Raw genomic sequence first — 26,717 nt, forward strand, 5'->3', positions numbered from 1 at the left:
TCTTGCCCTTTTTAGGTCCACTAGTGGCTATATTGTCACTTTTATTTCTTGGACCTTGTTTAACTTTCTTGTCATATTTGTCTTTTCCAGACTCCAACAATCTCATCTCCAGATGATGATGTGCCAGGCATTCCAACCTATATCCCCCATGAAGATGAAGCCTACCAACACCCCCTTGAACAATCTACAGCTTCCTTCTACTCCACTGTCCTTCCAGGTTTCCTAAAACCTAGATAGCAAGGACTTCTGGAACCCTCTGGCAGGGTCAATGCCCCATACCAGCATGAAGTAGTTACATAAGATGGATTGTCACCCATTTTCCCTTGGAGGATTTTGAGGGCCCAGAGGGCCCTTGAGGGGGGAATTCCAGAGTAGGCAGGTAGTTAGACTTTCCCAAGATGCCTGGAGGCCAGCAAAGGAGAAGTCAAGGCCCTTTATCAGAAAAGTTAGCAACCTGTCCTGGTAGCATTCCACAAACAAAGCCACAAGGAGCTAGATCAAACCAGACAGACCCAAGATAAAGAAGGCCAGAGACCCTGACCAAGTAAGGGAGAAAATACATGAAACCCTGCTCCCAAAAAATCCCCTACCCAGGTAATAAATATTCCACGCCTTAGTTAACAACTGTCAATAAAGGATAGAGACCAGTCCTGGGGAGGCAGCTCTCTTTGAGGCTGCCCACCCTCACAGCTCCAGAGTGTACTGTCTCTTTTATAGACTCTTCACTTGTGCCACTCAACCAATGTGTCTGGTCCATCCTTGAATTCTTTTCCTGCAATGAGACCAAGAGCTTCCAGCAACATCCTGGGCATGGGCTGGACAGAGGCCTCAGGGCCCAGAGATCTCCCCAGTTCACCCAGCAACATATTGATGCAGCAAACTTCATTGTTGTCTTATTTTAAGGAATTGCCACAGCCACCCCAACCTTCAACAGCCACTACCCTGATCCATCAGCAGCCATTAACATTGAGGCAAGACCCTCCACCAGCAAAAAGATTCCACTCAAAGCTCAGATGATAATCAGCATTTTTTTAGTAATAAAATATTTTTAAAAACTTTTTTTTAATGTTTTATTTGTTTTTGAGACAGAGACAGAGCATGAACAGGGGAGGGGCAGAGAGAGAGAGGGAGACACAGAATCCAAAACAGGCTCCAGGCTCTGAGCTGTCAGCACAGAGCCTGATGCGGGGCTTGAACTCACAGACCATGAGATCATGATCTGAGCCGAAGTCGGACGCTCAACCGACTGAGCCACCCAGGCGCCCCAGTAATAAAATATTTTAAATGAAGGGGTGTACATTTTTTTGACATCATACTATTCCATATTTAGTAGACTATAGTACGGTATAAACCTAACTTTATATGCACTGGAAAACCAGAAAATTCATTTGACTCACTTTATTGTGATATTTGCTTTATTGCTGTGGTCTGGAACCAAACCCAAAGTATCTCCAAGGCATGCCTATATAATAAAAGAATAAAAATAATTTGATATCAGGGTTTCTGGGTGGCTCGGTTAAGAGTCTGACTTCAGCTCAGGTCATGATCTACTGGGTTCGTGAGTTTGAGGCCTGCATTGGGCTCTCTGTTCTCAGCATAGAGCTTGCTTTGGATGCTCTGTCTCCCTCCCACAATTGCACACACACTCTCTCTCTCTCTCTCTCTCTCTCTCTCTCAAAAATAAACATTTAAAAAAACCCATAATAATAATTTGATATATTTGTCTAATTAAATCGAGAAAATTATCCAGAAAGTAGAACAAGAAGAAAAAGGAGATAGAAAATAGAACAAATAAGAAAAAAACATCATTCAAGGTCAAACATCTGAATAATGAATTTCCAAAAAAGAAGACATACAATGAGGAAGGGGGAAGATAGAGAAAATTAGCCATAGATAACACCAGAAAAATCTCCAGAACCGAGACATATGTTTCAAGATCAAAAACAACCTACCAAATACCAGCTCCATAAAAATGAGGAAACACCCATAACCAAGATACATGACGGTGTCTGAGAACATTGGGAATAAAGAGAAAATCCTAAAACTTCTTGAGATGAAACAAAACAGAAACAGGTTACACATAAAGAAATTACTTGAGGATGAAGTAGGTAAATGTCTCCCTATTCTTTGGTTTTAGCACAGTGAGACTGATTTTATATTGTGACTTCCAGAATTATAAGATAAGAAATTTGTTTTCAAAAAATGAAAGAGGGGCGCCTGGGTGGCGCAGTCGGTTAAGCGTCCGACTTCAGTCAGGTCACGATCTCGCGGTCCGTGAGTTCGAGCCCCGCGTCGGGCTCTGGGCTGATGGCTCAGAGCCTGGAGCCTGTTTCCGATTCTGTGTCTCCCTCTCTCTCTGCGCCTCCCCCGTTCATGCTCTGTCTCTCTCTGTCCCAAAGATAAATAAACTTAAAAAAAAAAAAAATCTTAAGCTTGTTTAAAAAAAAAAAAATGAAAGAAAGAAAGGAAGAAAGAAAGAAAAAAAGAAAGAAAGAAAGTTACCTATAAAGAATAGGAATCATCAGGTAATGACAATACTGGAAGCTAAAACATAGTGAAGCAAGGCCTCTAATATTCTGACTAAAAATTATTTTCAACAGAGAATTCTATACTCAGCCAGAATAAAGACAGTACAGACATGCAAGGTCTAATGAAAAGGGGGAGGGAATCACTCACGGAGGATAGGTTCCACAAAGCTATGGTATAAAATCAAGAAAAGGGAAAATAGAGATTCAGGAAATAAAGAATCCTTTCAGGAATGAGGCAGAAGACCTTCCAGAATGTCAGCAATGGAGGAGGCACCAGGAGATCATTTGAATGCAGTGCCTCTCAAACTTTGATGTGCACACGCATCAATGGGGGATCTTGATGAAATGCGGATTCTGATTCAGTAAGTGTGGTATTCTGAATTTAAGTTCATTTATCTTTTAGAGAAAGTAAGTGTGCGATTCTGAATTTTTTTAAAGTTCATTTATTTTTGAGAGAGAGAGAGAGAGAGAGAGAGGAAATGCACACCTGGGAGCAGGGGAGGAGCAGAGAGAGTGGGAGAGAGAGAATCTCAAGCAGGCTGTGGCCTGTCAGCATGGACCTGGATCCCACAAACCGTGAGATTATGACCTGAGCCAAAACCAAGAGTCAGAGGCTTAATTGACTCAGCCACTCAGGCACCCTAGGTCCCGAATTTTTAACAAGCTCTCCTCAAAATGCTAATGTTGATGCTCCTGGGGGTACACTTTGCATAGCAGGGTGTAGAGAACACAGTCCAAATTGTAAGAAAGAATGAGAGAAACTGATTTCCTTCTGAGAGATAATTGAGAATAAGAGTTACTGTTAGGTAGCAATAGTATAGTGGAGAAGGTAGAGAGATGGAAAAGAGGAAGACAACATTTAATGCTTTAAATAAATATAAATCAAGGAAAAACGAGGGTTTGGGTGATGGCAGTGCCATACATCCAGCCTTGACACTAGTAAACACCTAAAGAGGAAGTCCGGATCACCTTAACGGATCCAAATTCGGTACTCTGGAGTCTCAGGAGCATCCCTGCAGCTAGTCTGCGCGACAGCAGCTTGCGCGGTGAGGCAATAAGGGTGGATCTAAGCGGCACCGCCCCCCGCGCCCTGTGGGAAAGTGGGCGGGGCCTCTGCCGTCCTCCTCTGGGGCCTCGCGGGGCGGGGCGGGGCAACGGCGGAGGCTTTTCCCTCTGGCGTGGCCCTGGCAGCACAGGGTTTCTGATTGGTGTCTCTTGAACCGGAAGCAGTTGGCGGCCCTCGGAAGCAACGGCGGGACGCGGGAGCCCACAGGCACTGCGACTACAGAATGGCCGGCGGCGGCGGGAAACGCAGACCCGGCGGGGAGGGGCAGCAGGTATTGCCACAGTGGGTGTGTGAGCTCTGCCGAGCTCTCTGGGTAATAGGGCACCAAGGGGCAGCACATTGCATTTCTCCAGTGGTCATTGAGTGGTTGCTGTGTGCCTGGGAACGACTGTCTGCCCCTGGCTGCTATTTCCCGCTCTGCTGGGGATTGGACCAGAGAAGTAGTCCTTTCTCCTCTTGTGCGCTCCTCCCGGTGCTGCGGTTCCTGGGGGAAGCCGCGTAAGACAACCAGTGGTTCAGTCGTTCAGTCGGCAACATGTTGATTGGAAACTGATTATATGCCAGGCTCTGCCCGGGCGCCGCGGTTTCAGGATGAATCATGCTGCCACTGCCCCCATGTATGGCCCCCAACTTGGCACAGATGAACATTTTACTTTAACTTTTTTTTGTTGTTTGGTATTGTAACGCTGCTGCGTAGAAAGTGCTGGGGAAACATTGAAGGAGGATCTAAGTCCCAGGAGGTTGTTAAAGAAATCTTTTAGGACAACTTAAGCTGGAAATGGCTTTTTAAGGCAGAGAGAGAAATAAGGGGTAAGAAATAAAAGAGAAATAAGTGTAGAGGATGTTTGGGCACAGCGGAGTTCTGTCTGACTGGAGTCTGGTAGATGGGAAAGAGGGACCTGATTATAAAGGCACTAATGGGGGACGGGGCATAAATTAAATGCAAATTCGCATCCTGTTCTACGATTTCAGAAGTTCCTTACTGCTGTAGCAATTAGGAGACTCAGGCAGGAAAGAAATGTCATTGTGATAAGGAAAGTTTTCAGAAAAATGACTCCCTCTGGATTATAAACTGGATAAAGCAGGACAGTGTTCGCTTAATTGTTAGAGGGCCAAGTTCTGAGCATTATTTATATTGGGTCATGCTTTCTAGGAACACAGGGGTAAAGGATGAGTGTAGCCAATGAAGAGGACAGCTGCACTAAATTCTAGTTATTGGGGATTTGAGGTTACTAAATTAGCGTGTGAGGTAAGACAAAGCTGAAAAAATCTTTATCTCCCATTGAAGGTGCTATAAACTGCTTTGAGTGATAGTATTAGAAATAAAACAAAGATGAAAATGAATTTATAGAGACCATAATTAACAGTAATAGCTAGTATTTATTATCTGCTACAACTACTGTGTATTTTCACAAACAGCTTATTCCTCCTAACAAACCTGTGATATAGGTATTACATGCCCTTTTTGTAGATAAGAAAATAAGGCACAGGTTAAATGACTTCGCTAAGGTGACAGCTGGAAAGCAGAAGAGTCCAGAGTCAACCCAGGCAACCTAACCATTAAGCAAAACTGTCTTTCAGCAAGGTAGATTAAGACTTTTCTTTCTAACATCTTAAGTTTGAACCAGTCTTTGAAAGCATAACCAAAGACTGCTGTGAAAACATAAGGGAGGATAGGTCAGGACTTGATATGTTCCTAATTTATTTATTAAGTGAGAGAGAGACAGAGCTTGAGCAAGGGAGGAGCAGAGGGAGAGGCAGACACAGAATCTGAAGCATACTCCAGGTTCTGAGCTGTCAGCACAGAGACCAGGCAGGGCTTGAACTCACGAACTGCCAGATCATGACCTGAGCCAAAGTACAACGCTTAACTGACTGAGCCACCCAGGCGCCCATATGTTCTTACTCTTTTGTATGTAATTGGAGAAGCAGCATAAAGTGGATGAATCTGTGCTCTGGAGCCAGCTCATCTGGGTTTAACCGTTCTACTTTCAGTTAGGGACGTAAGGGAAGTTACTTCATTTTTCTCATTTGTAAAATGTGGATAATAGTATCTAGCTCATAAGGCAATTGTGAGGATTGAATGAGTTAATTTATAGAAAGTGCTTAGAACAGTGACTTGGCAAATGGTAAGTGCATGATAAGTTTCGTTTATTATTTATTATTGTTTTTATTGTTATCTTTACTATTATTATCAACATTCATTTCTGCATCCATATTTCTTTTTTAATGTATTTAAATGTTTATTTATTTAGAGATATAGCAAGCAGGGGAGGGGCAGAGAGAAGGAGAGATTCCCAAGCAGGCTCCACACTGTCAGCATGGAGCCCGATGTGGGGCCCGAACTCAGGAACTGCAAGACCATGACCCAAGCCTAAATCAAGAGTCGAACATTCAACCAACTGGGCCACCCAGGCACCCCTTCTTTTCTTTTTTAATGTTTACTCGTTAAAAAAATTTTTTTCTTTTGAGAGAGCATGCACATGTGGGGGAGGGGCAGAGAAAAGGAGACAGAGTTCCAAGCAGGCTACACGCTGACCAGTGCAGAGCCCAGTGTGGAGCTCCAGCTCATGAACCATGAGATCATGACCTGAGCCGAGATCAAGAGTCAGACAGACTCTTAATCGACTGAGTCACCCAGGCACCCCTAAACGTTTATTCATTTTTGAGAGAGTGCAGGAGCAAGGGAGGAGCTGACAGGGGGGACAAAGGATCCAAATCGAGCTCTGCACTGACAGCAGAGAGGCCAAGTGTGGGGTTAGAACTCATGAACCATGAGATCATGACCTGAGCTGAAATCAGATGCTTAACCAGCTGAGCCACCCAGGTGCTCCTAGATGCATATTTCAATAGCCTTTTTCTTCAATTTAAATTGTTTTATGACCGGGGCCCCTGGGTGGCTCAGTCGGTTAAGCATCTGACTTCAGCTCAGGTCATGATCTCGCGGTCCGTGAGTTCGAGCCCCACATCAGGCTCTGTGCTGACAGCTCAGAGCCTGGAGCCTGTTTCAGATTCTGTGTCTCCCACTCTCTCTGACCCTCCCCCGTTCATGCTGTCTCTCCCTGTCTCAAAAATAAATAAACATTAAAAAAAAATTATTGGTCAATGCATGGTCCTCTTTACCTTATTTAATAATATAAAAAATATCTGTGAACCCTTTACCCTACCCAAGAACTAAAACACAATAGCTATACTTGTGTTCATCATCTATCTTTTCTGCCTGGCTTCCTGTCACCCCCATTTATGTAGCTGCCATCCTCAATTTTATGTTTTGTCTTGCCTTCTTTTTATAGCTTTATCTCAAACTTATTTATTGTTTTTGAGTGTCATAAAAAGGCTATCATGCTGCATATAAACTTCAAGGACTTTTTTCTTTCATTCAACATTGTATTAAGACTGATCTATATTCTGTGTGGCTATATTTTTCTTTTCACTAAGCAGAATATTCCACTGTTTGAAATCCTATAACCTTACATCCTCATGTCAATAGGCATTTTCATTTGTTGCATTTCCTACTCTTAGAAACAGCGCTATCAAGAACTTTTTTTTAAATGTTTATTTTGAGAGAGCAAGTATGTGTCTGTGCATGAGCAGGGGAGGGGCAGAGAGAGAGAGAGAGAGAGAGAGAGAGAGAGAGAGAGAATTCCAAGCAGGCTGCACGCAGCCCCATCAGGACTGGAACTCACAAACTGTAAGATCATGACCTGAGTTGAAATCAAGAGTTGGACGCGTAACCGACTGAGCCGACCCAAGAACATTCTTGTGTGTGTCAACTGATCAATAAATAAATTTTATAGACTTTGATACATAAAGTAACATCGATAAACTTGAGCCTACTGGGAAAATAAAATCTGAGAAATGTCTAGGTTAGAATTTCTCAGCCTTGCACTATGAACATTTTGAACCTGGTAAGTGTTTGTTGAGGGAGCTGACCCTGTGCATTGTAGAATGCTTAACAGCATCCCTGGCCTCTATTCCACTGAATGTCAGTGGCACCCTATCCTAAATTTATGGCTACTAAGTGTGTCCCCTGGGAGGCAAAATCGCGCCTAATTGAAAAGCACTGATACAGGTGGAAAGGAAGAGTAAAAAGAAACTTAATCCAAAAAGAAAGGATCAAGGTTCCTAGAAAGAAAAAAACTGCTACTGAGAAAACTAAAGATACGTAACCTTCAACTAACCATAACCTTTATGGAAATTTATCAAGTAGGCATTATAAAACCTACCATACTTACATAATGACCATATTGCAGGGATATTAAAAGATGAGTGTCATAGCTTAGTCCTGGTGTTAAAGACCTTTTTCTGAAATGTTTTAACTACTGAATCTACTTAAAGGGCATGATGACCTATTTACCCAAAGAAGGCAAAACCTTCCTATTCCTTATTCCCCTTCCTGTTCTTTACCTTTTATACTTGTTTTTTTTTTATTTTTTGTATTTCAATTATCTTAGAGAAATATACTTAAAGACTTACTGTGTGTATCCTTCTTGACTGCTGCATATTATAAACTGTTTTCCTTTTTTCTTTGCCCAAAAGAATCTCTAGATTTTATTCAGAAATACCATTTGTAGAGTTTTAAGGAAAATGTGTATCTCAGAGTTGGGTGAACAGAAATGAGCAATATTGTTATGCAAGGAAAGCTGCCAAAATTACTTTTGGAGAAACAAAGTTTTGTATACTGACTTTCAGTGTGAAAACACAGTTGATGTGAAGAAGAGTAAATCCTGTGAAGCTGATGTCTCCAGTGACCTTCGACAAGAAGTAGAAAATCATTATAAGCTTTCTCTGCCTGAAGATTTCTATCACTTCTGGAAGTTCTGTGAAGAGCTTGATCCTGAAAAGCCAGCTGGTGAGTTGCTCCAGAATCATTCTGCTTCTCCGAGTGGAAAAAACAGTAGGAAACTGGAACAAGGATCTAAACAGTTCATAGAAAAGGAACTTTTTCAAAGATATTTCTAAGAGAAATAGAAAAATAATGCTATAATATGTGACTATCCCGTTATACTGGCAAAGGTAAATAATTTCACAACATGTTTTGATGAGGGTTTAAAGGAAAACAAGTACTTTGATTTGTTGCAGGAGTTTTAGTATGACTTAGCAGTTCTAGGAACTTGGCGGTTAGATGAACTAAAAATGTTCATTTCAATCAAATTTATTGAAACAAAAGTGGGAAATGGCTTAAACAGTAACACATCTATTGATGGATATTCATAGTTTTAAAAGAACAAGGTAGATTTTATATAATAAAGTATTGTGCCTAAAATATGTTAAGTGAAAAAAAAATGTGTAGAGTATGCTACCATTTGTATTTTTTTTTTTTTAAGTTTATGTTGAGAGAGCACGAGCAGGGAAAGGGCAGAAAGAGAGGGGGAATTCCAAGCGGGCTCCACACAGCCAGCACAGAGCCAGACACGGGGCTCAAACTCACAAATTGTGAGATCATGACGTGATATCTTGATCAACAGTCGGACGCTTAACCTATTGAGCCACCCAGGTGACCCCCCCCATCCCGTTCATATATATTTTTTAGAAGTCAAGGACACACGTATTCCTATGTACTTTCTCTGTGCTTATGTACTGTCTGTGAAAGAATGCACAAAAAACTGATAATTGTGACAGTTACTTTTCACCATTTTGTGCTATTTATATGTTTTAACAGGTGGGAGAGAAGCACTCCCATATACTGCTGATGGAAATGTGTATTGGTAGATAACAATTTTGGCAATACAGCAAAACACTTAAAGTGTGCAGCAACTTTTCTAAAAATATGATTGTACAACATGTATTAGCAAAGATGTTCACTGAAGCATTGTTTAGAGGAGTAAAAAAAATTAGAAATGGTTAATGTCTCAATAATGGAATATCATACAGCTATTAAAGATTAGGAAAAAATTTTTGATAGCATGGAAAAATATTCAGAAAGTTTGAGGACAGAATGGAAAACAACCATTATAAAACAGCATAATTGTCTTTAAAATATCTGTATGTTCATAGAAGGAGGAAAACAAGGTTTTCCTGGCTAAACAAGGTTTTCCTGGCTAAACAAGGTTTGACTGGCTAATAAGATGGATGACTTTAGTTTTTTGTTACTTTAAAAATTAGCGTAGGGACACCTGGGTGGCTCAGTTGGTTAAGTGTCCCATTCTTGATTTCAGCTTAGGTCATGATCTTGCAGTTTGAGTTCGAGCCCCGCATTGGACTCTGAGCTGTCAGCATGGAACCTGCTTGGGATTCTGTCTCTCTCTCCATCTCTTTCTCTCTGCCCCTCCTCTTCCCCTCTCAAAATAAATAAACTTAAAAAAAATCAGTGTATGCTACCCTAAGTTCCAAATAAGCTGAACTATTTTTCCCCTCTGAATAAACTGTTTCTATGCCTTTATTTGTATTGTCACCTCTTCCAAGAATTTTCTTCCTCTCTCAATCCCCATCTCCTTACATATCCAGGTCCTGCCTGGAGTGCTTATTCTCTCTTAAAGAAGCAACAAGGACCCATCTGATATAAAAAGATATGTTTGACATGCACACTGACTGGTTTTATGTAGCATTCTCCCTTTGTGATCTGTGGTTGGAGAAGAGATGCAATCATCCAGAATTAGGGTTGGCCAAAGGCAAGGGAATTGAGAGTGATAGTTGGCTGAGGTGTAGGAAGAAGGGAAAGGAAATGTTTTCATTAAATATATTTTTTATTAAATAAATTATTTACCCTCCATGCACATTCACTTACTGTCCATCTTATTTCTTCCTTAATATGGGTGTGCTACAAACATTTGAGGCTAATAACAACATAGTAATGAGACAATGTAAGTACTTGAAGCTCTAATATGCCCATGAGAATACAAAACAGTCTGGCTTTGTCTAAAATAAGAGACAGCAGAAATGTTTGAAATGTAATCAGTTGTAAATTTAAGAGAGAATCTTAAATGTGAGTGCCACATTTTCATTGCTCTGATTTTTCATTATGTATGTCTTCAAATGTAACTGAAGCTCTTTGATTTTAGAAGCTCTTTTTTTTTTTTTTAAGAAAATTTCTTAGAAATAGTTTATGAATGAAAGGCCTTTCCTGTCTGCCTTCAGAAAGTTATTGTCTCAATAAACTTACTTACTTTATAGATTCACTTTCCACAAGCCTTGGACTTCGATTAGTGGGTCCTTATGATATCCTTGCCGGAAAACATAAAATGAAGAAAAAGTCAGCAAACCTGAATTTTAACCTTCACTGGAGATTTTACTATGATCCTCCTGAGTTCCAGACCATTATTATTGGAGATAATAAAACTCAGTTCCACATGGGGTATTTCAGGTAAAGGATCTTTTCTTCTGTAAAATACAGCTACTGGGCTGTATACATAGTATAAGAATATAAGTAGACATTCACTGGACTCAAGGTGAAGGGCATGTTTTCCTCTTTTTGGTGGATACATAGGCATTTAATGTTCTTGATAATATCATTGTAGCCTACCCTAAGATGAGTGAATTCTTCAGGGTTGAACCTCACTGGTTTTTCCTTTGTGGTTATAAACTTTTTTACCTTTTGGGTTCAGAAACACTCTTGTGGCCCAAGAAAGTTAATTTAGAGCAGCTGTCGTGGCGTAAATTAGCCCTGTGCTTCCAGGGGCCATAGAAATAAGAATGTGCTATGGAGTCAGACTGGTTCTATTATCTGAGTGACCATGTGCCAGCCACCTTTAATGATTGTGATTTTCTATGACTCAGTTTCTGTTTACCCAGTTTCCTCTAGTAAGGTGAGGATAATAATTGTACATACTTAATGGGAATGTTAAAAGGATTAAATGGATATGCAAAATGCTTAGACTATTAAGAAATAGAAGTACCTTGAGAGAGAAAAAATACCTTGGCCACTTCTATCAGTAGAGATGCTGTTTGAAGATCGACTGTGGGATAATACAGGAAGTAGAGGAAACCTGCCTAGTGAGAAGTGTGGTACTGTAGAATGCACAAAGGGCTGGGAATTGGGTTACGTAGATTCTGCTTCTGGCTTTGCCATTAATTTACTAGGACCTTGGCTGAGTCACTTCATTGCTGTGTATTGGTATCCTTTATTGTAAAGTAAAATGATTTGATTATATATATGAATTGTATCCCTGTCCTTCTCATGTTTTATAATTCTGCTTGTCCTGTTTCTTTTTGTTTCTCTACCTTTTTTCACAGACTATAAAACTAAGGTAGAGAGGATTGTAATTTTCCCTACTTTTGACAGGCCTTATTCCCCCTTTCTTTGTATTTAGATATAAAAGTAACTAGGTCCTAAGAATTTTAATTTTAGATCTGTTATATGAGCAAGATTTATTGGAGATATTCCTAAGAAACTTAGAGCTTAAACCTGGCAAATTTGTCCCAATTTCTTAAAAACCTGCAGACATAAATTGTCTATAGGTCTAAAATTCTATTTGCCTGATAAATGATGGGCAACTAAATTTTTAATATCTTTTGCTTACACAGGGATTCTCCTGATGAACTTCCTGTATATGTTGGTACAAATGAAGCAAAGAAAAACTGCATAATTGTTCAAAGTGGAGATAATGTGTTTGCTGCGGTCAAGTAAGAAAATTTTTTAATCCTTCTCCTATTTATAATATTTGTTTATACTTTTTGTACTGTGTCAGTCCATCACTGAGGCACATTGAGGTAACTACAAAATTTTAGATTTCAAGAGATCACTTCCATGATGTTTGCAGATATTCTTATCCACACTTTTTTTTTTTTTTTTATGTTTATTTTTGAGAGACAGAGTGTGAGCAGTGGAGGGGCAGAGAGTGGGAGACGCAGAATCCCAAGCAAGCTTCAGGCTCTGAGCTGTCAGCACAGAGCCCATTGTGGGGCTTAAACCCACAAACTGCGAGATCACGACCTGAGTCGAAGTCAGACACGTATCCACACTTCTATTTGGCTACTTTTCACCAAAAAAGTACCCATCTTATAAAACAAATTACTTTAAGGAAAATATTATCTAATCTTGACTTCATTAGTCCCATGGCAAAATCAAAAGATTTTTAGGCATTTTATTTTAAACACCATCACTAAGAGTTCATTAAAAGAACCCATTGTGTACAATTCAAAGATTTAATACAGTAAAAGCAGGTGCTCATAAATTGCTGACTCACTATATTGTACACCTGAAACTAATATAACACCATACGTTAACTATACTGGAATTAAAGAAAAGAAAGTCGGGCGCTCATAAAATTTTTGGAAGGGCCAGTGGGGCCTCCAGACGTGCCAGTTGTGTGGCAGAGCTGGCTCGGCAGTGGAGTTTATAGCTGTGCCGCTGTTGGGGAGCGGTCAAGAACTGCTGCCACAGGTCGTTCTCGTCAGTCATTGTCTGTGATTGAACCTGTGGGAGTAAAAGGGCTGCCCTGCCTCCGCCTCTCAGCCCAGATAGAAGCTGAAGACCAGGCACCGACATCTCAGCTGTAGCTGCTCCTGAATAGTCTGATGCCTCTAATGAGTCACTGCTGGAAACAGACGCACAGCCTCCACCTGGTATCTGTTCTGCCTTTCAGATTTCAAGGAATTGTATCTGTTTGAGAGGAGCTAGGCCTCCTGTGGAGCCGGAGCTGAAGAGTAGTGTGGGAAATGTAGCAAGCTCTTGTGGGAAAGGGGCTTTGAATGGAGCTGCGTGAGCCAGTCCATATACTGTGCCAGCCACAGACTTGATTTGAAGCTGTCTGGCAGCAGCTGTGCAGTTTACATTGTAATAAAATGAAGAAAGCAATCTTTGTCACCTTCCATATAAATAGGTCATGTTTTGTGTGACCTCTTTTCATACCCTACTTGAAAAGACTTCTATTCCCTGTGACTCAGTAGTGCAAATTTCCAGTAAACAATTCAAACTAAGTCAACAGGTGCCCTCTCTAGACTGCTGCGTGCATACTGGTATGTCTGAAAGAGCAACTATATGGTGGATGTCAGAAAAAAAGCTGTTTGTCTTTCTGATACCTCCCAGTTTTTTCCACAGTGTTTCTTGTTATTTACAATTTATATATTCTTTTAAACTCTTCAGATTATTCAATTTAAATTGGTGCTATCTTTATTAGAAACTGTTGCCATTTACTTGTATTAACCTGTCTCTTGCATTAACATACGAGTTCCATGAGAGTGGAGGCTTTTCCTTATGCACAGTACCTGCCCCACAGTAGATGCTGCATAAATAATTTATTCATTCTACAAATAATTTGGCACGCAAAAATGCAGGACTTTTCATTAGTCTTAGTAAAAATCTTTTTTTAAAGTTCATTTTGAGAGATGGTGTGAATGGGGTAGGGGCAGAGAGAGAGGGAGAGAAAGAGTCCCAAGCAGGCTCTGTGCTGTCAGCACACATCCTGATGCGGGGCTCAGACTCACAAATTATGAGAGCAAGACCTGAGCCAAAATCAAGAGTTGGACATTTAACCAACTGAGCCCTCCAGGTGCCCCATCACCTAAAATTCTTTTTTAAAAAAGAAAGATACAGTAGTAAAATAATCCAAGACTGTTCTGGTTTTTGTGGGGGTTTTTGTTTTGTTTTGTTTTAGCTTATTGGAGAACACCAAAAAGGAAACAAAAATTGGTGACAATTGTATAATTTAGGTGAAGACCAGGAACTCTTTGAGTACCTAATGTTATTTCACACAAAGAATGTTTTCTACCTTCAATAATTTATCTCAGTTTAGAAGTAAAAGGTTAGAATACTTTTCAGGTATTATAACTGTTTTAGTTTATTGGCACCTTCCTTTACTTAAATCAACTAATCAATCAGTGCACTTAGTTTATTTCTTTGTCAGCCTGAGTAAGATCTTTTTAAGGAAGACTATTTGTAATAAACATTTTTATGCTCAGGGAAACTAGTTCTCTTTGTGCAGAATTTAATACCAAAGAGATGCAAATTCAGCCACCAAACATTAGTAAAGATTAAAGAATTTTAATACTGGGGTGTCTGGGTGGCTCAGTTGGTTAAGCGACTGACTCTTGATCTTGGCTCAGATCATGATCTCACTGTTCATGAGTTGGAGCCCCACACTGGGCTTCGTGCAGGCAGCAAGGAGCCTGCTTGAGATTCTCTCTCTCCCTCTCTCTGCCCCTGCCCTCCGTGCATGTGCTCTCTCCTCTCTCTCTGTCTCTCTCTCTCTCTCTCAAACTTAAAAAAAAGAATGATTTTTTTTCTCTCTCTCTTTTGTTTTTCTCTAAAATAACTATAGCAATAGTGTTGACCTCAAAGACCTCCTGCAAGGTTTCAGGGACCCCATACTGTCCTCAGACCATTCTTTGATAACTGCTAGTTAATGGTTTTAAACCTGACTGCATATCAGGACCTCATGAGTTATGGTTAAGAGTACTTTACCTTAAGCTCTGTAGGTCTTACTTCTAGAGATGCCACTTCAGTACATCTCGAATAACACTCAGGAAATTTTTTTAAACTTTTTTTTTTTTTTTAAGTTTATGTATTTGAGAGAGACAGAGACAGTGTAGGGGGGTGGGGAGCAGAAAGAGAGGGAGAGAAAAAGAACCCAAACAGATTCCACACTGTCAGCATGGAGCCCGACGTTGGGCTCAAACCCAGGAAACTGTGGGATCATATCTTGAGCCAGAACCAAGAGTTGGACGCACAACGAACTAAGCTACCCAGGCACTCCAGGAATATTTTTTTTAAATACATGTTATAAGTGTATCTAAATGTAATCCGTAATTATACTTCTGTAATTTTAATTAAGTGTAAATGGGCATTAGAAATGAATGAACATTCATTTGATGAATGCTTACTTTGTGCAGGCACAAATACTATGTAAAACATTTGGTACTTAGTAAAATAATAAATGTGGCCAATAGATCATGGGTCAACTTGTTAAATAATCTTTTTTCTTCTTGCCTGCTGCCCCCATGGTCTCTGCCACCCTGCCTTTCTATACAGGGTCATATGGATTTGTTACTGTAGGCAGTGATTTTTCAAACACTAGCTCAAAGTACTTTTAACCATTAACCCAGGAGGTTCTGATGTATATTCAGGTTTGAACCTGAAAAGCAGTTATCAAACATTGGTATGTAGACTCCCAGGGGTGCCTGACGCTTTTTTAGGAGGACTCTGAGGTCAAAACTATTTGTGATAATACGTCATTTTTGCATCAGTGGCATAAAGGTAATGGTGGGTAATACTGATGATACCTTGACAGGAATCAAGGTAATGGCACCAGATTTACAGTTGTCATTCACAGCAGTAATATAATGCGAATGTCATCTAAGAATGTCAGTGATGAAGCAGTAAAGATATTAGATCTCTACCATCGAGTACACAATCTGTTTAACATTTTGTGTAATGTGATGGGAAGCACGTGGAAAGCCCTTCTGCATCCTCAAATGTTAACGTTTATCTCAAGGAAAACGGCCTTAAGAGATACAGTTGGGAGCTGAACTTTTCTCGTTTATTTGAGAGAGTGACTGACAAAGTCTGGATAGTCTGACGTGGGTACTTGGCAGACATTTTCTCAAATGAGCCAAAGAAAACAACTGTGACTGTATTTGTTGTCAGTGATAAAATTTGAGATTTCAAAAGCAAAAATTAGAATTAAGGAAGCTTGTAACTACCGTTGTGAGCTTAATTGCTTCTCACTACCTGAAGACTTTTTAGTGAGATGGTGGTAATATTAATGAACGTGATTTTTTCACATTGTGATGTAATGGAGAGAATTTTTTTTTTTTTTTTTAATTTTAATTCCAGTGTAGTTAACATACAGCGTTACATTAGTTTCAGGTGTACAATAGTGATTCGGCAATTCCATATATTACTCAGTTTTCATCAAGATAAGTATACTCTTAATCCCCTTCGCATATTCCCCTTCCCCACACCTCCCCTGCAGTGACCATCTGTTTATTCTCTATAGTTGAGTCTGGGGGATTTTTTTGGCCCCCCCCCCCACTTTGTTCATTTGTTTCTTAAATTCCACATATGAGTGGAATCATATGGTATTTATCTTTCTTTGCCTGGCTTATTTCGCTTAGCATTATACCCACTAGATCCATCCATGTTGTTGTTATAAATGGTAGGATTTCATTCTTTTTTATGGCCAAATAATATTTTATTATATATATGTATAAACACACACACACACACACACACACACACACACACACACACACCCCACATCTTTATTCATCTATCAGTGGAGACTTGGGCTGGTTCCATAATTTGGCTGTTGTAAATAATGCTGCAACAAACATACAGGTGCATATATCCCTTCAAATTAGTATTCTTTGGGTAAATACCAAGCAGTGCAATTACTGGATCATGTGGTAATTCTATTTTTAATTTTTTTGAGGAACCTCCATGCTGTTTTCCACAGTGGCCACACCAGTTTGCATTCCCACCAACAGTGCATGAGAGTTCTTGTTTATCCACATCCTCACCAACACTGTTTCTTGTATTATTTTAGCCATTCTGACAGGTGTGCAGCGATATCTCATTGTAGGTTTTTAAAAATTATTTAAGTATTCTCTACACCCGACATGGGGCTCAAACTCAAGACCCTGGCATCAGGAGTTACGTGCCCTTTCGAATGAGCCAGCCAGGCACCCTTCCTTGTAGTTTTGATTTGTGTTTCCCTGACGGCAAGTGATGTTGAGCATCTTTTCATGTGTCTGTTGGTCATCTCTGTGTCTTCCTTGGGGAAAAGTCTGTTCATGTCTTCTGCCTATTTTTTAATTGGATTATTTGTGTTTTCGGTGTTGAGTTCTATAAGTTCTTTATGTATTTTGGATACCAACCCTGTATCAGATATGTCATTTGCAAATACCTTCTCTCATTCTGTAGGTTGTCTTTTAGTTTTGTTGGTTGTTTCTTTTGCTGTGCTGAAGCTTTTTATTTTGATGGAGTTCCAATAGTTCATTTTTGCTTTTGTTCCCCCTTGTCCTCAGAAGACCTCTAGAAAGCTGCTGTTTTAGCCGATGTCTGAAAAATTACTGCCTGTCCTGTTTTCTAGGAATTTTATGGTTCAGGGTCTCATGTTTGGGTCCTTAAGCCATTTTGAGTTTATTTTTGTATATGGCCTAAGAAAATGGTCCAGTATCATTCTTTTGCATGTAAAAGAATTTGTTGGGAGACTGTCTTTTTCCCACTGCATATTTTTGCTTCCTTTGTTGAAGATAATTGACCACATAATTGGTTTATTTCTGGGATTTCGGTTCTGTTCCATTGATTTGTGTCTGTTTTTGTGCCAGTACTGTGCTGTTTTGATCACTACAGCTTTGTAATACAACTTGAAATTTGGAATTGGGATACATCCAGCCTCGTTTTTCTTTTTCAAGATTGCTTTGGCTATTTGTGGTTTTTTGTGGTTATATACAAATTTTAGGATTGTTCTAATTCTGTGAAAAATACTGTTCATATTTTGATAGGGATTGCATTAAATCTGTAGATTGCTTTGGGTAGTATGGACATTTTAACAATATTTGTTCTTAATCCATGAGCATAGAATATCTTTCCATTTGTTTGTGTCATCTTCAATTTCTGTAATGGAGAGAATTTGATAAAATGAAAAATTTCAATATTTGTAAGATCTGCATAACTTAGTGAACCAGTATTTTGCAAACACCACTGAAGGATTTATTCAAGGTTCAGAGTATCCCATTGGATTTAATGTAACAGAGTACAAATGTTTACAGTGATTGTTTCTGTTTGCATATTGCAACTTTAGGCATCACAAAGCAAAGTATTGGAGAGTAGGTTTGAAGCTGAGAGACCAAAGCCTAATAAACTGATACAGAAATAGTCATAATAATGTGATTAAGTATGAGAAGACAGATACTAAGTACCTTAAGTAGTGGTGGAAGTCTTCATTGAGAGGATATTTTACCTAGACCTTGATGAATGCATAAGAACTTACTACAAAGAATGGGAAGAAGAGTGTTCTAGGCAAGGGGACAGTATGTGCATGGAAGTATGAAAGCAAGTGGCACAGAGTACTTGAAGGCCTGTATGCCCATATGCCACACAGGGTAGGGAAACTATAAAGATTGATTTACCTAGAACTGACATGATCAGTTTGCTTATAATGGTTAATGTAAATACATTCTCTTGATACACAGCTGGTTAAGATTGAAGGTAACATTAGGTGTAATATGTGTGCTGTAATCAGAAGACAATGATTTTGGTGGTCTTGGCTTCTCTGCACTTCAGTCCACTCATACTAATTCTATGAATTTAGGTAAGTTGATTATCCTATGTGCTTGTTTCCTTATTTGTAAAATGGGGATAAGAATACCCACTCTAAATGTTTCAAACTCTTTACAGCCATAGCAAACTGTCAGATGTTAGTAGTAAATAGAAGGAAGTTTCCTTTTGAGAGTCTGGAGGTGGCTATAGAGGAAGGGGGTTGAGTTGTGTGTCCAGCTGAGTGCTGCTTCCTGCTGCATTTTACCCTGAACCTTCTGCTCTGCTGGCAAAATCTTAACCTGCTTATGATAAAACGTAATTATTTCCCTAACTGGCATTGATGTATGATATTTTTCACATACTTTAAAATTATTTTGAATTGTGCTTTTGTATAAGCTTATAAAATAGCTTTTATTGCCTTTTACATTTTCTAAATTTATCATAACACAAATTTGTAGATAACAGTTTGAAAAAGTCTGCTGATCCTCAGTATTGCAAGTATCTTCTGGCTCCTTTTAAAAAATCCTTTTTGGTATCCATATTACTATTTTCTTGTGTCCTACCACACTTCTCCAAGGCAGTATGCTGTATGTTATTATCAATAATATGGCTTAAATTTGGTTTAATCTCACCTTTTAATTTATTTATTTTTAATGTTTTTATTTATTTTTGAAGGAGAGAGAGAGAGCGTGCAAGCGAGCATGAGCAGGGGAGGGGCAGAGAGAGAGGGAGACACAGAATCTGAAGCAGGCTCCGGGCTCTGAGCTGTCAGCACAGAGCCTGACGCAGGGCTCGAACTCACGAACCATGAGATCATGACCTGAGCTGTAGTCTGACGCTTAACCGACTGAGCCACCCAGGCCCCCCTAATCTCAACTTTTTAAATACCTCATATCTTTTTTTAAATGTATATTTATTTATTGTTGAGAGAGAGCACAAGCAGGGGAAGGGGGGAGAGAGAGAGAGAGAGCAAGAGAGAGAGAGAGAGATAGACAGACAGACTGACTCAAGCAGTGATGTGGGACTCAGACTCCCAAACTGTGAGATCATGACCTGAGCTGAAATTGAGAATCAGACACTTAACCGACTGAGCCACCCAGGCACCCTAGTCTTTTATCTTTATTATAGAGACAATACATTATAGAGACCATGCAGACTTGAATCATGCTTGCTGTTTTTGTGACTGGTAGCTTTTTATTAATAATTGTTTTTCTCTTGAAGAAATCTATTAGACATTTGAGAGAACTGCAGTCTTTTTCTTGCATGGAATTGGATGTCTCTAACATACTCCCTTAACTTCCCAAGATCTGTATACTTAGTACAGTGGCCTGAATAATAATGAGGGCTTTTACTTCTTTTTCAGATTATTTCTGATGAAAAAACTTAAGGAAGTAACAGATAAAAAGAAAACTAGTCTCTTGAAAAACATAGATGAAAAACTCACAGAAGCAGCCAGAGAACTGGGGTACTCACTGGAACAGAGAACCATGAAGATGAAACAGAGAGATAAGAAAGTATGGTTTAAATCTGTCAGTCTCAGACTGTTTTGCTTTTTAATAGAGATTTTCCTGTCCTGATTCCTTCCCACCTGCACATTAGCCTTCTCTTCTCCTGCCCCACCCTAAGAAGAGCTGGATACCCCCTCAGGGGCTCCTGTGGGGCTGCCCTGTCTGGGTCATTAGAGAGAGGACAGCCCGTGAGCAGGGCTGCTTGGGTGGTTCTCAGAAGTTGTTTCCCAGGATGGGCTAGTGCTGCTCTGGTTACCAGCTCATGCCAGTACCTCTCACTCTTTTAATCTTGTTTTACCAGTTACTCATTTCATACAGTTGAGTGAAAGCAGCTTTGTGTACTGCGTTTACTTAAATTTCTTTAATAACTAACGGCGGTTGCTTTAGTACAAGGTGTTTTCTGGGGAATAGTTTTGTAAAGGTCTGCCTTAGAGTGGTTTAGTTAAGGGTTCAAAGTTACTTCCTTTTGAGAGACAATGTGTATTAAGATTTGTCCATTTTCTGCAGCAAATGTGTGTATAAGCAGTCCTATCTCCTTTTTCCTTACTGACCCCATCAGCATTTCCTTTTGCTTCACTTCTAACACCTGCAGTGTGAGTGGAGTGTTTTGTAAATGGCAAAGACTTCTGGGTTTTGAATCCTTTTGGTTTTTCACTTAACAAATTTCAGAGTAAGTTAATGGACAAGACAGAAGAATTCTGCTTTGGGGTAAATGAGAATTCTATAGGATTTTATTCTTATAACCTCGGGTGAAGAAGGACATTTACCACTGTGAAATGAGGGCACCCCCGTCTCCCAGCATTATCTACTGTGGCCGGTTCATCTGAAAGTTCTAGGCCAAATTTAGTTCTAGTTATTTCTGGATAAACTAGTACTGGTAACTAAGTAGTTAAATGTATTTATTTTGTCATTGAAAATCTTCTGCAGCAGGGGTGATACTCAGATAAGTTACACTCACTAAACTGCAGTCTCAGCAATTCTTCCTTTAATCCTAGAGACCAGAAATAATTTCTAAAAATGTACATTTGAATGAAAGTCATTGCAATGGAGGTATTTTTAAATTACTTCAAGATGTTATGTTGCCATTTTCCCTTCCTAGTTTACATAGGGAGCCTCTCCTACCTGATGAGTGAAAGGAACAGTAGTATTTTTTTTTTTTTAAGTTTATTTATTTATTTTGAGAGAGCAAGCGGGGCAGGGGCAGAGAGACGAGGAGGGTGGGTGAGAGAGAATCCCAAGCAGGCTCCGCACTGTCAGTGCAGAGCCCAGTGCCGGGCTCAGACTCACAAACTGTTAAGATCGTGACCTGAGCTGAAATCAAGAGTCGGATGCTTAACCCACTGAGCCACCCAGGCACCCCTTAAAATTTTTTAAGTTTATTCATTTTGAGAGAGAGTGAACAAGGGAGGGGCAGAGAGAGAGAGGGGGGGGGAGAAATAGAATCCCAAGCCGGCTCTGCCCTATCAGAGAGGAGACTGATGGGGGCTTAAACTCACAAACTGTGAGATCATGCCCTGAGCCCAAGCCAAGAGTCCCACGCTTAACTGAGTAAGCCATCCAGGCACCCCAGGAACGGTAGCATTTCTTGCCTTGTAATTATGTATTCCTAATTTGCTTGACTAAATACTGCATATTTGTGGACAGAAGAGCTTATAATAAATTCTTTCATCAGAGCCTTATTTTTCTACCATCAACTGTAATTTATTTCAAATGAGATTTAATTCTTCTCCATAACTATAAGATATAATTGGAGTTTAAATTTCATAGGTGTATTTATCCTGGCTCCCTTCCCCATGAGGTTTCTTTTTAGTACATGTTTTTCTTTCCATAACATTAGCTGGTAAAAACATAAAGGGAAAAACAGAACTTAAAAAACAACCATTATTTTATCCTCCCAAATACAATACGTTGATGATTCTGCTTTTTGGTTCCTTGTCTATTAAAAAGAACTTCTGCTGTCAGATATTCATTTAATTAATATATTTCTAGTTTCAAAAAATTCAATTCCACTCGTATATGTGAATTAGTGATTTTGTCCTTCTGTATGAGAGTAATATATCCATTCTGGCATACTAGTGCACTATATGCTACACTAGAAATCATTGTTTTTATTCTTAATGGTACTTTATGGTGCTTTGGAATACAAAGCCCTTAGGAGTTACCTCATTCGACCTCTGCAACAAATCAGCAAAGGAATTCTCATCCTGTGTTATAGATCAGTAAATCGAGGTTTACAGAGGCTTTATTCCCTGTCGAAAATCTTAAGTGACCTGAGACCCAAATTCACGTCTTTCATATTTAGCTTTCTTTCCACACCATCTTACTGATTGGCCATATGCCATTTTACCTTTATACCTAGATTTCATTTTTTAAAATGAACACTGATTTAATGTTGCTGTAAAATGAGAGTACATCATTCTGTCATTCCATCCTCTGATTCTGATGCATCAGAATATCCCCCACCCTTGCCCAAGATTTTCCTAAATTTGTAACCCTAGTCTTCATAATAAAACTGGGATTCTGGTGCTTTGCTAATAATTGATACCTCTTTATGGAAAAGAGGTGCAGTTAATCATCTATGAAAAATGTGAAAATATATCCATCCCATGGTTTTGTTTTGCATTAGCCTGAGTAGAAGATGAAGCTAGTAGCTATATCACTTTCTTTTTCTTTCATTATCAATACTGTTTTATGACCTTTTTTATACTTAAAATTGATTATCATTTCATATTGCTAAATTGAAGATCCATTTCATAAATATTTGAGTGACTGTAGATCACTGTGCTATGTTCATAGTTTAGGTTGCTTAAAACTTTTCACAAATAGGACACACCTGGCCATATATAACTATTACACCTTTCTTTGCACACTCATTTGGTTATTTCCTCAGAAATTACTAGATGTAGTATTGCCGGGTCCATAGTCATTTAAAGTGGCTGTGTGTGTATTGTTTTTCTTTGTTGGAGTTTTTATTTTCATTTTGTGGAGTTTTTATTTTCTTTGTTTGCGAAACTACCCACTACAAGTTAAGCGAGGGTACATACATTCCCACCAGCAATGTAGGAGTGCCTGTTCTCCCTATACTTTTGCCACTGCTGTGTGTTAGCAGTCCCTATTAGCCTTTTCCTTTTGCATGAGCATAAAATGATATGTCATTTATAAGCATTTCTTTGATTATAAAGGACGTTAAATATTTTTCACTTATCTACTGGCCATTTGTATTTCTTTGGTGAACTGCTTGAACGTTGGCCATTTTTCTGTCAGGGTTAGAATTTACATTTTCTTACTTGTGTTTTAATTTGGATGTTAGTCTTTTCCCTTTAAGACTCCTTTATAGTTTGAAGACATTACTCTTATCTTGTTTTAATGTTTGTTTATTTTTGAGAGAGAAAGAGCGAGCAAGCACATGAGTGGGGGAGGGGCAGAGAGAGAGGAAGACACAGAATCCAAAGCAGGCTCCAGGCTCTGAGCTCTAAGCATAGAACCCGACGTGGGGCTTGAACTCATAAACCGTGAGATCATAACATGAGCTGAAGTCGGATGCTTAACTGACTCACCCAGGCACCCCACGTTAATCTTATTTTTATTATATTTATTGCAGGTATTTGTTATGAGTATCTTTTATTCTTGATTTTTACATGACTTTTTAAATTTTATGTAGTTAAATCTATAAATAAATCTTCTCTAAAATTATTAAAAATATTTGCCTTTTCTTCTAGTAGATTTATGGTTTTATTTTTACATTTAATCCTGAAATCCAACTGCAGATTATTTTGGTATAAAGAGTAAGATATAAATATGACTTTGTTTTTTCCAAATGGTGAGCTGTTTCCTGAGAACTTCTTTTGAATAATCTGTCCCTTCTGTTACTTAAAGATGATGAGGGGTACCTGGGTGACTCAGTTAAGTGTCCGACTTCAGCTCAGGTCGTGATTTCATGGTTCGTGAATTTGAGCCCAGAGTCAGGCTCTGTGCTGATAGCTCAGAGCCTGAGCCTAATTCAGGTTCTGTGTCTCCCTTTCTCTCTGCCCCTCCCCCACTTGCATGCGCACGCGGGAGCTCTCTCTCTCAAAAATGAATAAACATTTTAAAAAATGTTAAAAAAGAAAGATAATGAAAGGTGCAAGAGAGTGGGGTCATCTGAGTGAAATATAAAATAGGTTTTAAGATATAGAGACTTAGGTGAGAAGACTTTAAAATGAACAAGTTTTGGGCTTGTGTCCTTCTGCCTTGGGAATTTTCACTGGCCTGCACAAATAAGTGTAACATTTGAAGTGGTTGTTTTGTTGAGGAAAGACCTAATAAGGCCACTGTTGTGAATAAAAAGAAGAATGTCGATGGGAAGGGCTTTGGTGGTAGTTGTGGTTGGGCCTGTTCTTGTCTTTGAAGATTACCACTTAATAAAAGATCACTAGTTATGTTATTGTGCTTCTGGAAAGGGCACCACAAAACTGGAAACTGCTCTATTTGGGGGAAGTTTGCAAAACAAGCTTGAATTTTCCAGGTGAAAATGGGGGACCTGAACTTGGCAAGATGGACAAGAGGAATTCTGTTCCACCACATTTTCCTGCTAAGAGAAACTATTCCTTGTCCTCTTAGGCTCAGTTCCTTATGCTTCCTACCTAGAAAATACATGGGCCTAAGAGGAAACAATATTCTGGCTTGCCTCTTCTGGATAGGATGCATTGGCATTCCTCCTTATCAAATCAGGCTACAGACTTCTGTGTGGATGCCACGATTAGTAAAAGCCATTTTCATTGCTCTGTCATTTCTTCGTGGATTTGGCTTTTAGCTAATTTTGAAGAAATTTTTGCTGTGGACTCCAAATTTACTGAAATAAAATGTTCAATGTTACATTTGGACAGGAGTGTTGAGGGTTTGGGGTGCCTGGGTGGCTCAGTTGGGTTAAGTATCCTACTTCAGCTCAGGGCTCTGTGCTGACAGCTGAGAAGCTGGAGCCTGCTTCAGATCCTGCGTCTCCCCCTCTCTCTGCCCCTCCCCCACTTGTGCTCTGTCTCTCTCTCAAAATATAAACAAACATTAAAAATTTTTGTGAAGTGTTGAGGGTTTGTGTGTATGCATTTATTTTGGCGAGTTTGTCGTTGTTATCTACCATGTCTATTTTGTCTGTTTACCAATTGATTTTATGTTTTTTTAAATTTAGGTTGTGACAAAGACCTTCCATGGTGCAGGCTTGGTTGTCCCAGTAGATAAAAATGATGTTGGGTACAGAGAACTCCCTGAAACAGATGGTAATGTATTTCTTATGTAAACATATGAGGAAGGTTTTCCTTCTATTGAGAAGTAGGTAAGTAAGTATGCCTTTTGTGGGACAGTCACTAAATCTTAGGGATAAAGAACAAGCTCAGGTTTTAGTGTCACGTCTGAATTAAAAATGGGTTTATAGCTGTGTAACCTCAAGCAAATTTTTTAACCTCACTAAACCTTGTCTTTTTCATCTGTAAAATGGTTAATAATGGTGAATACCATTCATGTATAGGGATGTTTGAAGTGTAAAGCGTGTGTAAGGTGCTTATTAGCATAGTGCTTGCCCAAAATTTAGTCCTATCTGAAAAAATTTTCATCGGTATATAAGACTGTTTAGCTTTCAGAAGCCCGAGATCCTGAACTACTTTGTTTATAAGTACAAAAACTCTTTGAAAATGGACTGTTTATACACAAAATCTAATTATTGCTATTTTGAATAAAGGGGGAAAAAATCACTTCTCAACTTTCTCCTCTCCTCCATTCCCTTACTTTGAGGAGCCTTGTTGGCATTCCTTTATTTACCATCCTTTTCTTAGAGGGATAATATTTAGAGAGAAAGCAGAATTCGCACTTCCTCAAGGAAGAACCAAGTATTCCTGCCCAACACATATAATATTGGTCATCCATTTCTCAGAACAGAACTAAGCACCTTGGTTTATAGTCTCTGGGGTTGGCACTTGGAAATTTGCATTTTTAATCAGTTCTCTAAAGCAGCTGTTCTCAAACCTTGTTGTGCAGTCTCCAGCCAAGATTAGAATGTCATCTATCACGACTATTCATGTGTAACTGTTTTTGCCATGCCCCTACCACTTTCGGGGACTTCTATGGGGAAAATGAATATGGCTGAGCTGTATAATAAATATGATAAGCACCAGCCACACATGGCTACTGAGCACTTTGTATGTGGCTAGCGCAATTGAGGAGCTAGATTTGTAATTTTGCTTGATTTTAGTTCGTTTAACTTTAAAAACAAAATTTTTGGGGCGCCTGGGTGGCGCAGTCGGTTAAGCGTCCGACTTCAGCCAGGTCACGATCTCGCGGTCCGTGAGTTCGAGCCCCGCGTCGGGCTCTGGGCTGATGGCTCAGAGCCTGGAGCCTGTTTCCGATTCTGTGTCTCCCTCTCTCTCTGCCCCTCCCCCGTTCATGCTCTGTCTCTCTCTGTCCCAAAAATAAATAAATGTTGAAAAAAAAAATTTAAAAAAAAA

At 39.4% G+C, this 26,717-nt stretch overlaps 1 protein-coding gene across 1 annotated transcript in view; it reads left to right on the forward strand.

Annotated features, from left to right (window-relative positions):
• The first annotated feature begins 3,743 nt into the window (after positions 1-3,743).
• LOC123590286 (histone PARylation factor 1) overlaps positions 3,744-26,717 on the forward strand; it is a 30,045-nt gene continuing 7,071 nt past the window's right edge. The window contains exons 1-6 of the mRNA XM_045463271.1: positions 3,744-3,865; positions 8,287-8,446; positions 10,708-10,897; positions 12,058-12,156; positions 20,100-20,250; positions 25,409-25,496. Of these exons, the coding sequence (XP_045319227.1) occupies positions 3,818-3,865; positions 8,287-8,446; positions 10,708-10,897; positions 12,058-12,156; positions 20,100-20,250; positions 25,409-25,496 (736 nt within the window). The 5' untranslated portion in view covers positions 3,744-3,817. The remainder of the gene's footprint in view (positions 3,866-8,286; positions 8,447-10,707; positions 10,898-12,057; positions 12,157-20,099; positions 20,251-25,408; positions 25,497-26,717) is intronic.

This window comes from Leopardus geoffroyi, chromosome B1 (genome assembly GCF_018350155.1).
Source record: "Leopardus geoffroyi isolate Oge1 chromosome B1, O.geoffroyi_Oge1_pat1.0, whole genome shotgun sequence".
Lineage (NCBI taxonomy): Eukaryota > Metazoa > Chordata > Mammalia > Carnivora > Felidae > Leopardus > Leopardus geoffroyi.